This window comes from Panthera pardus, unplaced genomic scaffold (genome assembly GCF_024362965.1).
Source record: "Panthera pardus isolate Hobbes unplaced genomic scaffold, ASM2436296v1 HiC_scaffold_14, whole genome shotgun sequence".
Classification (NCBI taxonomy): domain Eukaryota; kingdom Metazoa; phylum Chordata; class Mammalia; order Carnivora; family Felidae; genus Panthera; species Panthera pardus.
This window is the reverse complement of record NW_026526699.1, coordinates 1,027,885-1,043,848: the sequence shown is the minus strand read 5'-3', so window position 1 is coordinate 1,043,848 and position 15,964 is coordinate 1,027,885. Positions and strand designations below refer to the sequence as shown.

Genomic DNA, 15,964 nt, shown 5'->3' with positions numbered 1-15,964 from the left:
CCTATGCCCACCCTCGGTCCCCACTGAATCTCGTCCCCTGCAAGTGGGGATCTGTGCTGCCGAAACCGCCCGCTTTCCACGGGAAACCAGAAACCTGGGGCGTTTATGTGAGCGCCCCGCTTTTCACGCGTTGGGGGGCACATTCCGGTTTTGTGGAGGCCCTCCCGGGGGGCTGACGGATCACCGCTGTCCCCCGGGCCTCTGCAGAGGTGGGCCACGCCCGTGTCACCACAGAGCCCGTCAGGTGTGGGTCCCGCGATACCGGACGCAGATCGGGGCCGAGCCGCGCCCGCACCGCCAGGGCCCCGCCGGTGGCCGGCCTGACCGGTCCGGGCCCTGCCGAAGTTCACACGTGCTCCGAGTGACCCCTGTCCTGGTCCTGCACACACGCCTGGCAGTGAGGCCCCGCCCCCCACCCGACCCGGGCCCCCGGGGAGCAGGGCGTGGGGCCTGAGCCCGGTGCCACCTCTAGGGGACCTGACCCCACCCTCCCCCGCAGACGAGGGCCACCCTGGCGCTGATGAAAACCCCTCGGTGTTCCCTCCCCGACCTCCCAGCTGCGGCCCCGGCCCGAAGGAGGCGCCAGGCTCCGGCTCCCGCCACGTGGAACAGGAGGAGCCTGTCGTGGAGGTGGGGCGGGGGGGGGGGGGGGGGCGGGGAGGGTCCTCTCAGCGCTGGAGGCCCGGAGTCGGAAGTCCCAGGGTCACGAGGCCCCGGAGTCGGAGGTCCGAGGGTCACGGGGCCGCCGCTTCTGAGGCTCGGCGGCGGCGGGGAGGGGAGGGGAGGGGAGGGGAGGGGGAGGGGAGGGGAGGGGAGGGGGAGAACCCGCCCCCCAGCCTCTCGGCTCCAGGGCTGCTGCTGTGGTCCCAGCCTCCCCTCCCCCCACGCGGGCCACCGCCCCCGCCTGCCTGCGTGGCCTTGTCTCAACCTTTACCTTAACCGCGTCTGCAAAACCCTGTTTCCAGATACGGTCCCCGGGCGGGCGGGGTAACCCTGGGGAGGGGGCGCCGGGCCGGCCAGACCCCAGGCTCTGACCCCCGCCCGCCCTAGGGTCCGCACTTTCCCGCGGGACTCGCCCCTGGGCCGGGACAACCGTGCGCGCGCTCATGCACTACGCCCTCAAAGTCTGGAGCGACATCACACCCCTCAACTTCCACGAGGTGGCGGGCAGTGCCGCGGACATCCAGATCGACTTCTCCAAGGCCGACCACAACGACGCCTACCCCTTCGACGGCCCGGGCGGCGCGGTGGCCCACGCCTTCCTCCCCGGCGACCCAGCTCTCCGCGGGGGGACGCCCACTTCGATGACGATGAGTCCTGGGCCTTCCGCTCCCCAGGTGCGTGGGGCTGAGGCCAGGTCCCGGGGGGCCCCCCCTCCCACTCGGGGCCTCAGGGACCAGCAGTGACCCCCCCCCACCCCCCCACCCCCCCGGGGCCTCAGCAGTAACTGCACGGAACCGGCCCGTCGAGGACCCGGGCCTCCAGCGTGACGGGGAACGCCCGTCGCCTCACGCCCCCCCTCCCCCGCGGGTGCCCCCATCCGGTCAGCCTGGCCGTCCCCTCCCCTGACCCCCCTGGCTCCCCGTGTTCCCCAGACACCCACGATATGGACCTGTTCGCGGTGGCCGTCCACGAGTTTTGGCCACGCCATTGGGCTGAGCCACGTGGCGGCCACGAGCTCCATCATGCAGCCGTACTACCAGGGCCCCGTGGGCGACCCTCTACACTACAGGCTCCCCTACGAGGACAGGGTGCGCATCTGGCAGCTGTACGGTGAGTCCCCCCCCCCGCCAGAGCCGGGCCCGGGTCGCCCCGGGGGACAGAGCCAGAAACGCGGGGGTCCAGGCCCCAGGACCCCACGGGATGGCTCTCTCTGTCCTGCTCATCTCCCTGCGCTCAGCGTCCAGAGCCTCGCGTGGCCTGAGCGGCTCCCTGACGTGTGTGGGACCAACAAACGGGTGGTCTTTCGCGGGGGCCCCGGGCTGCAGGCGCCCTGCAGGCCTTTGAACAGGGCCTCAGAACAGGGCAGGATCCCCGTCCGGCCCCCCAGGTCGCTTCAGGTTGTGGCAGCTGGCACGGACTTGCCCCCGGCCTGTGCAAAGTACATACGTGCGTTAAGGCGTCCGGTCTTTATGACCCGGGAGGTCGGACCTGCTGTCCCCACTTAGAGATGGGAAGGCTGAGGCCGGGGGGGGGCTCCCTGGCGGCCGACAGAGCCAGGACTGAACCCAGAGCTCAGGGACCTGCTGTGCTGGGGACGCATCAGGCACTTGCATAGAAGGAGGCCCCACCAGGGAGCAGGCGTGGGCCTGGCGTGCAGGTAGTGGTGACATCCCCGTGGTTCCCATGTCCCCTGCCCCGACCCCCGGGTACCCCCCATGACCCCCGGGTGCCCCCTATACCCCAGTCTGCCCCTCATGACCCCCAGTCTTCCCCCCCATGACCCCCGGGTGCCCCCCCATGACCCAAGTCTGTCCCCCATGACCCCCGGGTGCCCCCCACACCCCAGTCTGCCCCTCATGACCCCAGGCTGCCCCCCACGACCCCCAGGTGCCCGCCACAACCCCAGGGTGCCCCCCCCATGGCGCCAGCATACTTTCCACCTCTCCTAACCCCCCTCCCCTGCTGTTGTGAGCGCCCCGGGGTCCCACCAGGCTCTGACATGGGCACTTTCCTACTGGAGTAAAACCTACCACGTTAACCCCTTTGACGAGTACAGGCCGGTGGCATATTGGCCACGTTCGCAGGGTTGTGTATCTGCCCCTTCTGCATGGTTCCACAACACTTGTCACCACCCCCCCACCAAAGGAGACCCCACGGCCATCAGCAGTCACCCCCCCCACACTGCCTGGCAGCCACTGACCTCCCTTCTGTCCACGTCCACGGCTGTGCCCTCTCTGGACGGTTCGTGCAACTGGGACCACACGCCGTGGGCCCTCTTGTGCCCGGCTGCTCTCACCCCAGCGCCCTGTCCGCGCCCCAGGTCCACGCTTCCTTTCTCTTTATGGCCAAAGATTCTGTTTGTCCCCTCGTGGGTGGACATGTGCATTGTTTCCACCTCTGGCTACTGTGCACATTCAGACGAGTTTTGGTTTGCACGCCTGTTCTTGGTTCTCTGGGGTCTGCACCCGGGAGGAGGTCTGGGGGGGGGGGGGGGGGGCAACACTCATTGAGCCCCTGGAGGTTAAGGAGGGGTCGCGGGGACCCCTGTGTCTCCCCGGGACCCCTGTGTCTCCCCCTCGGGCTGTGATGCTGTGGCTCTGGTGCACGTGCAGGGCCCACAGCTCCGCGTGGGGGGGGGGGGGGGTCCCGGGAAGGGAGGGGGGGCCCTGCCGGGTTCAGTGCAGCCTCCTGTCCCCCACAGGCGTGCGGGAGTCCGTGTCCCCCACGGCACAGCCGGACACCCCAGAGCCCGAGGAGCCTCCCCTCCCGCCAGAGCCCCCCAACAACCGGTCCGGCACCCTGTAAGCCGTGGGCCCCCGCCCTGCAACGCTGTGGCCAGCACCTCCCCCAGCCATGGCTCAGGGGCCTGGACTCCTGGCGCTCCCGGGGCTAAGCCCTGAGGCCACCCTGCCTTCCTTACACTCCTCCGGACGGCGGAAGGACACCCGCCCGCCCTTTGTCCCCGACCTGCGCCCCGTGCGCAAGAACGCCTGTCTGTCCAGATGCTCCTGATGTCCGCTTGCTCCGTGCTCTGTGTCGGCCACTCTGGATGGCGCAAAGGGGACTCGGGCTTTGATTTTTATTACTTGGCGTATAGTTGACAAACCAGAATGCAACTGTCTGAGCAAATGACGGGGGTGGGCGGGGTCTCCTTAAGGGGGGGTCCTTCTGGGGCTTGTGAAGCCCCGCCCCCCCAGAGTGGCTCAGGAACGGAGGCTCCCCCCCAGCTCCCCCACCCCCCCCCTGCCCCAGCCTCCCCCCAGCCCCCCCCTCCCCTCCCCCCCCTCCCCTCCCCCCCTCCCCTCCCCCCCCCCCGTTCGCTGCCCCCAGCCCCCCTCCTCCAGCCCCGCCCCCGCTCTCTGCCCCAGCCCCCACCCTCCCCTCCCCTCCCCCTGTTCGCTGCCTCAGCCCCCTCCTCCAGGCCCTCCCCCTGCTCTCTGCCCCAGCCCCCACCCTCCCCTCCCCTCCTCCCCCTTCGCTGCCTCAGCCCCCTCCTCCAGCCCCCCGCCCCCGCTCTCTGCCCCAGCCCCCACCCTCCCCTCCCCTCCCCCTGTTCGCTGCCCCAGCCCCCTCCTCCAGCCCCGCCCCCCGCTCTCTGCCCCAGCCCCCCACCCTCCCCTCCCCCTGTTCGCTGCCCCAGCCCCCTCCTCCAGGCCCTCCCCCCTGCTCTCTGCCCCAGCCCCCCACCCTCCCCTCCCCTCCCCCCTGTTCGCTGCCTCAGCCCCCTCCTCCAGCCCCGCCCCCGCTCTCTGCCCCAGCCCCCACCCTCCCCTCCCCTCCCCCTGTTCGCTGCCCCAGCCCCCTCCTCCAGCCCTCCCCCTGTTCTCTGCCCCCAGACCCAGGAAGGACGTGCCTCTCCGCTGCAGCACTGACTTTGACGCGGTGGCCCAGATCCGCGGCGAGGCCTTTTTCTTCAAAGGTAACCCCCACCCGGTCCAGTGAGTGGCTACCGGACGGAAGGGCAGCTCCGGGCCCAGACCTGCCCCCTGCAGCCCCACCCCCTCTCCGTGCCCCCAGGCAGGTACTTCTGGCGGCTGACCCGGGGACGGGCACCTGGTGTCGCTGCAGCCCGCGCAGATGCACCGCTTCTGGCGGGGGCCTCCCGCTGCACCTGGACGGCGTGGACGCCGTGTTCGAGCGCACCAGCGACCACAAGATCGTCTTCTTCAAAGGTGGGCGGGCTCCGCCCGGGTGCTCCGCCTGAGTCTCTGCTGGTGGGCCCCCCCCCCCCCCCCAGCCCGCCTCTGCCCCGGAGGCCCGGCCTGTGGTGTGCTCCAAGCACAGAGCAGGGGCCGGCCCACTCCTTTGTGCATGCCACCGACGCGCGCTTACTGAGCACCTACTGTGTCCTCCCGCACCGCGGTAGGCAGTGCAGGTACACAGCGGGCAAAAACAGACAAAGGTCCCCGCCCTGTTCCCACAGGGGGCACACGATGGGCACCTGCGTGAATGAGGAAGTTAGTTTCAGTTAGGGCTGAGGGAACGTGCTCCAGCCAGAGGGAGCTGCCAGTGCAAAGGCCCCGGGGCAAGAACAGAGCGGCCAACGGGGCGGAGGGAGGGTGAGGGAGGACAGAAGGGCAGGTCAACACCTGAGGGAAGGAGCTGGACTTATCCTCCATGCACGGAGCCACGCGCTAGCTCCCACGTGTCTGTCCAGGATGGCGGGTCTGTTGGGAGAGGGCGTCACTGCAGCTTCCACACCACTGCAGCTTCCACACCCGCTCCCTGGGCTGGGGGTGGGGGGTGCGGTCTTGTGAGGGCAGGACGGGACGCGGGGACCTGGGCTGGGGGGTGTTGCTGTCTGTGTGGGGGCGGCGTGCCTGCACCTGTGGGTGCCTCGGGGGGTTGTGAGCCTTCCCGGTCTCGCCTGCTGCCCTGACCCGGCTTCCCAGTCCAGCCTTGTGTGGGGTCCCGGGGCCCTGCTGGCTCCAGGGCCGCTGCCCGAGGCCACAGTCCCGGGGTTGGGACCCGCTCGATGTCATCTTCTGGGTTTGGGTTATTTTGCAACATCCGCCCACGGGCTCCTGCATTGGAGTCTCCGCGTGCCGCCCCCCCCCCCTCCCCGCCGCGCCCCGCCTGTGCTGGAACAGGTGCGGCCTGGCACCCCTTCCGGGGAAGCCCTCACAGTCCGCCCCCTACGCACATCCCGCACATCCCGTGCGGAGGGCAGGGACTCTGAGGCGCGAGCTGGCACTTGTGTTTTCGGGCTTCGGTCACAAAGTACAAATTGGGGGGGTGTGAAGCAATGGGTTCGTTCTCTGGGCCGGGGGCCAGACGCCCCCAGATCAAGGTGCCGGGCCGGTTCCTGCTGAGTCTGCGGGGGAGACCCAGCCCCCAGCCCCTCCCGCCCCTGCCTGTGTCTCATCGGGCTGCTCCCCTCCGTGGGCCTCGGGTCTGTGCGTCCTCTTCGTAGAAGGACACCAGTCAGCGGATGCGCCCTCCCCCGCCCCCCACTCCCACATGACTTCCTCTTAACTAATCTCGCGGCAAAGACCCTGTTTCTAAACAAGTCAGATTCTGAGGTCAGGCGGATGTGAATTTGGGGGAGCATTGCTCAACCTGCAGGCAGCTCTTTGAACAAAATTGGGGCGAACCGTACCTCTTTGAGGAGGCAAGAATGTTCCGCGTGTTTTTTGAGCTCGTTCACGTCACCTGCCAGCCCCCCGGTCCAGGTGGGGCACCTGTCAGTCACCTCTGCCTCTGGTGGGTGTGGTCCCCCCAGAGTCCCCGTCCTCGGGCCGAGTGGCCGTCAGGAGCCTGGCACACGGGAGGGCTCCCTGGAGGCGGCAGCCGTGATTTCAACGTTCACCAAAAAAGCAAAACAGGAAGAACGGCGCACGTCCTCGTCATCTGTTACAGTCGGGAGCCACCCGCACCTGACTTAGCCCCGCGGGGCACCGCCTTTCAGAGGGACCGTCCGCCAAGTAGGCGGTGTGTGTGTGTGTGTGTGCGCGCGCGCCCTCCCTCCTCCCTCCTCCCTCCTCTCTCCTCTCTCTCCGGTCTACTGTGCGCCCGGCCTCCCCTCTTCTCACGTGACAGATCTCGGAGATTCCTTCCTGTCTCTACACAGAGTCTCCTCGGTCCTCAAACCTGTGTTTTGAAAAATACGTCCGACTTCCAGGAAAGCTGCCAAAGCAGGACTGAAGGCCGCGGGCTCGCCCCCTTGTCAGCCTTCCGCTCTGCTTGCTTCCTCGTTTCCCGCGGACGGTTTATGCCCCTGCTGGCCAAAGAGGGGGTGGCACACGCCGAGCCTTCCCACCGCGTCTGCCGCCCCCCCCAACACACCCCGGGCGCGTCTGGGGCCGGCGCCCCTCGGGCACGTCACCTGGCAGCTTCTCCCCAGCAGGTTCTGGTTTTGCACGTTCAGCAGGACCGTCCCAGAGGGGACGCGCTCCGAGCTGCCCTGCCCGAGGCGTCATCTGTCTGGCGCTGTGCCCCGCCCCCAGGGCCGCGCATCTGCGAGGTTTTCTCCCCTCTAGGGTCACCGGCTCCTCGCGTGGCGGGGAGAGGTTGGCCTCTCCTGCCCCCTGCTTTGTGGGCACGCCTGCCCCCCGTCTCGGCCGTCTGGGGCCCGTCGTGCGGGCTCACCTTTGCTTCACCCCGCCCCTTCTCGGGCACGTCTGCCGTTCCCGGTCTCTGGGAAAGGATTCTTAGAAAATTATGTCTACTTTTAATCACGGCAAAAACACAACATGAGAAGCTACTGTCCTAAGCGCACAGTTCGGACGCGTCAGGCACCTTCACGCCGCACGGAGCCACCGCCACCGTCCCCCCGTCAGGACTTGTCCATCTTTCCGAACGGAAACTGCCCCCCCAGCCCCCCCCAGCCCCTGGCGCCCACCTACTTTCTGTGTCTAACTTTCTGTGGATCTGGCCGGCTGCCTCAGACGCGTGCGGTCCTACAGCGTTTGTCCTTCGGGACGGCTCGTTTCCCGTAGCCTCGTGCCCTCAAGGTCCACGTGTGTGCCGTGGCAGGTGGCCGCACGTTCCTTCCTTTCCAAGGCCGAATGCCATTCCATCGTCTGGATGGACCACGTCTCGCTTAGCCATCGTCCACCGTGGTCACTCGGGTGGCTCCCACGTCTTGGCTGCCGTGAACAGCACTGCTGTGAACACACGGGTGCGCGAGTACCTCTGAGACCCTGCCTTCGGCGCCGTGTACCGACCCAGAAGGGGGCGAGTGGGCCCTCTGTGTTCGACTCTGAGGACCCTCCACGCTGTCTCCCACCGGCTCGCGTTCCCAGCAGCGGCGGAAGAGGCCTCCCCCTCTCCGCATCCTCGCCGGCACTGGGTGTTTTCGGGTCTCTTGATAGTGGCCGTCCTGATGGGTGTCGGATGGTGTCTCGTGGGGTTTGGATTCGTGTTTCCCTAATTAGTGAGGTTGAGCATCTGTTCATTTGTCTGTCGGCCGTTCGAATGTCTTCCTCCGAGAAATGTCTGTTCCGACTCTTTGTCTGGCAAAAGACTTTTTATAAAAAGTTTATTTAGAGAGAGAGCATGCAGGGGAGGGGCAGAGAGAGGGGCAGCAGGCTCCCCAGCAGGCTCCACGCTGTCAGCGCAGAGCCCGACGTGGGGCTCGGACTCGCAGACCTTGAGATCGTGACCTGAGCTGAAGATTTGGATGGTTAACTGACTGAGCCCCCCCAGGCGCCCTTCTGGCAGAACACTTTTAAATGTTCTCCTCCCCCTCTCCTCCTCCTCCTCCTCCTCCTCCTCCCCCTCCACCTCCTCTTCCTCCCAACCTCCTCTCCAACCCCCTCCTCCTCTCCCTCCCCCTCCTCCTCCTCTTCCTCCCCCTCCTCCTCCCTCCTCCTCTCCTCCCCCTCCCCTCTTCTCTCCCTCCCTCCTCCCTCTCACTCCCTCCTCCTCCCCTCTCCTCCCCCTCACCTGTCTCCTCCCTCCTCCTTCTCTTTCTCCTCCCTCATCCCTACTCCTCCTCATCCTCCCCTCCTCTTCCCCCTCCTCCCCTCCTCCCTCTCCGTCCTCCTCCTCTTTCTCCTCCCTTCTCCTTGTCTCCTCCCTCCTCCTCCTCTTGTCCTCCCTCCTCCTCCTCCTCTTCCTCCCCCTCCTCCTCCTCTTCCTCCCCCTCCTCCCTCCTCCTCTTCCTCCCCCTCCCCCTCTTTCCTCCCCCTCCTCCTCTTCCTCCCCTCCTCCTCTCTCCTCCTCTTCCTCCCCCTCCCCCTTTCTCCCCCTCCTCCTCCTCTTCCTCCCCCTCCCCCTTTCTCCCCCTCCTCCTCCTCTTCCTCCCCCTCCCCTCCCCTCCCCCTTCTCCCTCCTCCTCCCCCTTCTCCCTCCTCCTCCTCCTCCCCCTCCTCCTCCTCTCCTCCTCCTCTGTCTCCCTCCCTCCTCCTCCTCTTTCTCCTCCCTCATCCCTACTCCTCCTCATCCTCCCCCTCCTCTTTCCCCTCCTCCTCTCCGTCCTCCTCCTCTTTCTCCTCCCTTCTCCTTGTCTCCTCCCTCCTCCTCCTCTTTGTCCTCCCTCCTCCCTCCTCCTCCTCCTCCCCCCTCCTCTTCCTCCCCCTCCTCCTCCTCCCTCTCTCCTTCCTCCCCCTCCCCCTTTCTCCCCCTCCTCCTCCTCTTCCTCCCCCTCCTCCTCCCCCCTCCCCTCCCCCTTCTCCCTCCTCCTCCCCCTTCTCCCTCCTCCTCCTCCTCCTCCCCCCTCCTCCTCCTCTCCTCCTCCTCTGTCTCCTCCCTCCTCCTCCTCTTTCTCCTCCCTCATCCCTACTCCTCCTCATCCTCCCCTCCTCTTCCCCCTCCTCCCCTCCTCCTCTCCGTCCTCCTCCTCTTTCTCCTCCCTTCTCCTTGTCTCCTCCCTCCTCCTCCTCCTCCTCCCTCTCCTCCTCTTCCTCCCCCTCCTCCTCCTCCTTATATCTTAAACTTTTTTTTTTAATTTTACATATGGATTTGAAGTTCTTGGTGATTTCTAAACATTTTGCTTCTGTGTAAAGTCTGACAAAGGTGCGCACACATGCGTCCGCTTACGGCCCTGACGAGTGCCCTTCCTGCCCTGCCCGTGAGGACACCCCGGCCCGCCTGTCGCAGGAGTGGGTGAGGCGTGACTGAGCAGAGCGGCCTCCCGCGGGCTGGCTGGTGACCCCGTTCCCCCTGTCCTTATGGCGGGTGCCTTGTGAGGACCTGGCTTCTCAGGCTGCTGGCAGGTGGGCCGAGCCCGTGCCAGGCACACAATAGGTGCTCAGTAAATGCTCATGAGGACCCCGGGGTGGGGGGGCGGTTGCACCGGGGGGCCGGGCGGGGAGAGGAAGGGCTGGAGCGTCCGCCCCGCGGGGCGGGCCGAGCTCTGGCCCACGGCCTCTCTCTCACCCCCAGGAGACAGATACTGGGTATTTAAGGACAATAACGTAGAGGAAGGATACCCGCGGCCCGTCTCAGACTTCGGCCTCCCGCCGGGGCGGCGTCGACGCTGCCTTCTCCTGGGCCCACAATGACAAGACTTATTTCTTTAAGGACCAGCTGTACTGGCGCTTTGATGAGCACACACTCAGGCGCATGGACCCCGGCCACCCCGCCCGGAGCCCCCCGTGGAGGGGCATCCCCAGCACGCTCGACGACGCCATGCGCTGGTCCGACGGTGAGCCCCGTGCAGCCTCAGGCTCCCCACCTGGGGAACGGGGGTCACGGCGGGCTCACTGGGAGGATCCCCCGGGAGCCGCCGCGCGCACGTGGGCCCTCCACCGCCATAGGCCTCCTGCTGCGTCTCACGCACCCCTGGGCCTTTGCACCTGCCCTGCATCCTGCAGACACTGTCCAGACATCTGCACGCCCCCTCCCTCACGTGCTTCCCGCCCAAACAGCACAACCCTGCCCGGCAAAGGGTAGCATGCATCTCCCTCCTTGCAGGGCCCGCTCTCGGGGGGGGGCCAGATGCCCCCTGCTGTTCTGTTTCCAAAGCTACATCCGCAAACACCCTAGAACAGCCAAGCACATAGTAGGGCCTCACTTAACATCCCGTAGGGAGAGAAACCGAGAGGTCATCTTGTCTATCTCCCTGCATTTTCTGCGGCTGCCCCGAGCTTTCCCAGGCGTGGGAGGCCCCAGGGGCCCGCAGACGGCCACTGGGGCCGAGACAGACTATCCGTGGCGTAAGCCGTTCTCCCCGCTTCCCTGCGGCCTCGAGTGCCGCTCCCTCGTCGTCCCGCTGTCTAGCCTGAGTCTGCCCTGTGGCCTGCCCGGAGCTCACGCCCCCCTCCCCCCCCCCACCCAGGTGCTGCCTACTTCTTCCGTGGCAAGGAGTACTGGAAGGTGGTGGAAGGCGAGCTGGAGGCGGCACCCCGGGTACCCGCGGTCCCACCGCGCAGGACTGGCTGGTCTGCACAGACCCACAGGCGGACCCGGAGGGCGAGGAGGGAGAGGCCGGGGCCCACGCCCGGCCGGGGACAGCGCGGCCAGAGCCGCTCAGAGGACGGCTTCGAGGTCTGCTCCTGCACCTCCCCCGCCTCCCCTCCCCCCGGGAGCCTCGGGCCCCGCTGCTGGCGGCCACGCCCTCCCCTGCTGCCCCTGACTGCGCTGTGGTCGACGGCCCCCCGGCACTCTGACAGCCGCCGGCCTGTGGTGACAGGGCCGATGGGTCGCAGTGGGCCTCAGGGCGAGGACCAGCGCCCCCACCCCTCCGGTGCCCGGACCCACAGTTCCTCAGTGGCCCCGGCCTTGCAGATCCGGACGCACTGCCGGCCCTGAGCAGCGGCCTGGCCGTGCCCCTGCGGACTGGCAGGAGGCCAGCAGAGGGCGCCGCCCCCCGGGCGGCTCAGCTGCAGAAGAGCAGAAAAGCAACCTACCACCTGTCCTTCCTTTTCTGCCACGAAGTGGCCTGACTGCCATCTGTGAGTTGGGGACACTCTGTCAAGGCCGGGCTGGGGACAGGAAGCGTCCCTGCGGCGAGCAGGCAGCTGGATCGCACAGAACTCAGCTGATGAGCCAGGGGACGCAGGGCTGGGGACGGGAGGGCATTCGGTGGCCACGCTGCCCCCGGCCCCACCGGCCAGCACAACCAGCCCCGTCTGTCGTCCATACTGCTGCCCCTGGTGCTCCCGCCCACGGGGGCTTTTGTCCCCAGTCCCCGCGGGCCTGCAGCCGGCTGCACAGGGAAGCAGAGGAGTCCCCCAAGCTGGGGTCTCTCGATCCATTTCAAACAAACACGACCTTTCCCTGCTCCGTAAGCTCAGCCTCGGCTCCCTGGTGCACTGCAGGCAGGAGCTGCAGGGTGGGGTTCTCTGGGGCCTGGAGGGGCCATGCGGCCTGGCCCCAGGCGCAACTGCACTTTGGAGGGGCGGGGGCTTCCAGGAAGGCCCGTGTGGCGCTCGCTCCCTCCCCTGGAGATCCCCGACACCTTCCCGTCCAGCGCGCCCCGACCCTCCTGTCCCTCGGTCCTTATACCCATTTCACAGATGGGGGAGCCGAGGCCCAGCGGGGGAAATGAGCCTGCTGCCAGCAGGCGGGGCCGGGGCAGGTGTTAGGACCAAGGCTCTGGCACGTTTGCCTGGGGCTCACCGACGGAGCCCCTCCCTGCGTGCACGCACTGCTCAGAGCGGACGTGCAGAACGCGCCAGCACCCATTCTCGGTGAGGCATCCGGGATGCCAGCTGCCAAAACCAGGGAGCCTCCCAACAGGAAGTGCAAGGAGGCGGTTGGGCGCCGGTCCAGGGACGGCCCTCCCGCCCAGAGAGCCAGCGACTGGGAGCTGTGCGGCCCAGCCAGGAGAGACCCGCCTTTCCCACGGCCTAGCCTGCTCCCTACGCCTGTGGCCTAGCCCCCTCCCCCCGCGGCCTAACCCCCACCCTGTGACCTAGCCTCCCCCGCCGCTGCCTAGCCACCCCTCCGTGTGGCCTACCCCACCCCGCAACCTAGCCCCTGCCACGGCCTAGCCATCCCTCCCTGTGGCCTACACCCCCACCCCAGCGGCCTAGCCCTCCCTCCCCTGCATGGCCTAGCCCCCCCTGCCCGACAGGCTAGCTGCCCCTCCCCTGCCCCGCGGCCTAGCCCCCTGCGGCCCTTTCCTTCCTAATGGAAGCCACTGTCGCCCCAGGTGTTAGGCCCCGTGCAGGGAGCGGAGGTCCCTCTGGTCTCAGGGTTCTCACTGGCCCTGAAGTCGGTGCCCGGAGGGCCTACCGGGCCTGGTTACAGCAAGTGCTTCCTACACAGCGTCACCTGGGCTTAGTGGAAATGCAGATTCCCGGCCCTGCTCCTATGATCAGATCACTGTGGGGCGGGGGGCGGGGGGGGAGTGTTAACCCCCCACCCCAGTAAGTGAGACATGGCTTTCCTGGGGGGCCCAGAAAGGCTGCCCGGAGTAGGAGGGGCAGAAACAAGGGGGGCGCTGGTTGTACAGTCAGAGGGAAGAGGCAGGCCAGGCCAGGGCGGGAGCAGCGGGTGTGAATGTCGGGTGGCGGGGGTGGGGGGAGCCCAGGAGGACAGGGCCGCCCACGGGGGATTCCCTCTGAGCAAAACCCCACACACTGGCTCTAGGGAGGGGCACAGATGTCTGCACGTCTCAGGAGAGCGCAGGCTCCTCCGGCCCCGCACCTGCACCCCTGCCCAACACCCAGCAGAAGAGGCAGGTGGGGAGCCCACCAGGACGCGGATGCGGGGATGTGCGGGTGCACTGCCCACCCCCCCCCCCCCCCACTGGGCCACACGGGGCTGCGTCCCCATCCATGTGTGTGGCAGCTGGTCCTCAGAGCTGGGAGGGGCTCTGCCGGTCCTTCCGGTGGGAACAAGCTGCCTCCTGCTCACCGAGGATGCCCCTCCAGTGGCCCCCCTTCATGGTCCGGCAGCTCTGGGGGCACCTGCCCCAGGCCCCCCAGGTGCACAGCGGCCTGGACCAGGTCCACGAGGCTCTCAGTGCGGGCGGTGGTCTTACTGCTGTGTTGAAGCCAAACGCTCTTTCCAAAAACGTTCCCGCCGGTTCTGCGTCTCGCGAACGCAGCAGCAGCAGCAGGGGTCCTAGGAGATCCTGCCCGCACAGTCTCTGCGTTTTAGGGGAATCACCATTCAGACATCCGGAGGCTTGCGTTGAATTCTGGATTCTCAGCCAGTCTCTGTTTTTACCGCGGGCTGTGCCGGTCCTGCCTGGAGAACTGCCCCCCGCCCCAGGCGACCAGCGGCCGTGTGACAGACCCAGAGACCCCTCAGGACAGGTCAGGGCACTGGCGGCCCAGGTGAGGACGGCCGCGCTCACCCCACATTCCAGGCCCAGGTGCCGGCTGGCGTCCACGTGACGACCACGTGAGCATGGGTGGCAAGTTTACAAAACACACCTACAGGGGTGACCAGGGGCCAGGACACAGCCGCTCCGGCTCCCACCTTGCGGTGGGGGAAACTGAGGCACGGGCTTAGCTCGGGGTGTGCGGCCAGCACCGCAGACGGGCCCGACCGCGCTGCAAAGGCTGGAGGTCTGCGGCCAGGTGCCAGCGAGACGGCGGGTCCCTGCGGTGTGCCCATGCGGGAAAGAGCGAGTCCTGGTCCCACGGGGGCCCCACCTCTGTGACCTCGTCCACTCTAACCACCCAGATGCCATCCCGCTGGGGGCGGGGCTTCCCACGAGGACCCCGGCGTTCGGTGCAAACACAGGAACGTGGGCCACAGGCCAGACTCAGACCTCAGCTGCACCTTGCCCTCTCCGCCCACTTTCCTGGGAGCAGGTTGGGGGCTTAGGGAGCTCTGGGGGGCTCGTCACCCCAAGGAGTAATCACAACGTATCGTTCTGGCCCCTTTTCGCACTTTACAAATACAAACACAAACTCATTTGGATCCTCTAGATGTCGTGAAGGGAGGGATGTGGTCGCGCCTGCTTTCCGGAAGAGGAGGCCGAGGCTCAGGGAAGGGCAGTGAGTTCCGCGGGCGAGGGGCCTGGGAGCGAAACCCAGGCAGCCACGCTCTGAGAGTGAGCTCGACTCCTGTGCTCTCCCTGTGTCCCAGTGGGTGTGGATATGGGGGGGGGGGGGCACCTGATGCTGGCCCCAAAGATGGTGAGCAGACGTTCCTCCACAGCTCTGGGGACTGAGCCAGCACCCGCACGAGTGACAGAGCCAGAGCCAGGGCCGGCCAGCTCCTCCCAGCTCCCAGGGCGTCCGCAGGCCCCTGTGGGTCGCAGCCACTGGCCCCCACCGGGAATCGGGCCCTTGCTGGCCCAGGTGGCCCTCCCTGAGCCTCCAAAGGGTGGCAGGACCCTGGTGCTTCCGGAGAAATGAGAGAAAACCAAAGCGGACCGAACCTGGTGCCAGCTGCCCTCTCTCCCCGGGCAGGACACCGTGACAGGCCGCCCAAAGCTTGTGGCTTAGAGCAGCGATGCCAATCTACTTCTGTCCTGTGTCTGGTCACCGGGGTGCGGCCGAGCGGGTCTCCCCTGGCGGCTGTTGGGACTTGTGGCCAGGTGGCAGCTGGGGCCGAGGGCGAGACCTCGAGAGCGGGGGCACGGTGCACCAGTGATGAGACCTCGTCAGGGGGTCGGCGGGCTGGCTCCTGCCACGGTCTCGGGCCACTGAGCCAAGGGAGGGGACAGACCCACCTCTCCTGGGCAATCGAGTGCCGTCTGCATTCTGAGGAAACCACCGTGCCCACCTTGGAAGATCCGACCGGCCATTCAGCTCCAGCATCATGGGGGAAAAACCAGGGCCCCGAGCTTCCCCAAGGCTGTCCCTCCCGACAGAGGACGGGCCACTTTCCACGTACTCAGGCGACGCCTCATCACCTTTTCTCACAAACCTCCCACCCAGTCCGTGCATGGTCCCGGCTCCACCTTCCAGACACGCCCGGATGTGCCCCTCCGCCCTGCCTGGAATGTTCCAGCAGCCCTGACTGATCCCCTGCACCGCACTGGCCCCGGCCTGTGTTCCCCACGTGGCAGCCACGGGGGCCTGTGGAACGCCCACCAGACCGGGCCCCTGCCCTGACCCCCGAGTCCTCACGGTGGCCCTGCCCTCACTGGCCCCTTCCCTCCCCGGGCCGCTCCGTCCAGCCTCGCCCCAGACCACCAGGCCTGCTCCCGCCTCGCTCCTCCTGCGTGCAGAACTCTGTGTCTGACGTCACCCGTGCGGCAACGCCACTCTGAGCGCCCCCCTCCCTGGTCCGTTTGTATATTTATACACTCCCCCCGTGTCTGGCCGGCTGTCTTTCCTCCTACTAGACCACAACGATTCGGCCGGTCTCTTCCGTGCTGTGGCCCCGCACCTACAACAGTACCTGGCTCACCTGATGTTTGTCGAGTGAATGTGCAAGTGACAGATGCCGACTCAGCCGCACGCAGGGGTCCCTCCTCCTGCCCGGCCAGGCCATGGCTCCGATTTAA

General features: G+C 67.3%; 1 protein-coding gene across 1 annotated transcript in view; it reads left to right on the top strand.

The window, feature by feature from the left end:
- Positions 1–14,421, top strand: part of MMP17 (matrix metallopeptidase 17) — a 26,102-nt gene extending 11,681 nt beyond the window's left edge. Inside the window, 12 exon segments of the mRNA XM_053901873.1 lie at positions 1,596–1,636; positions 1,638–1,773; positions 3,365–3,464; positions 4,500–4,582; positions 4,681–4,706; positions 4,708–4,758; positions 4,760–4,835; positions 9,991–10,070; positions 10,072–10,252; positions 10,886–10,965; positions 10,968–11,054; positions 11,056–14,421. Coding sequence (XP_053757848.1) covers positions 1,596–1,636; positions 1,638–1,773; positions 3,365–3,464; positions 4,500–4,582; positions 4,681–4,706; positions 4,708–4,758; positions 4,760–4,835; positions 9,991–10,070; positions 10,072–10,252; positions 10,886–10,965; positions 10,968–11,054; positions 11,056–11,358 — 1,244 coding nt within the window. The 3' untranslated portion in view covers positions 11,359–14,421.
- Positions 14,422–15,964: the final 1,543 nt, after the last annotated feature.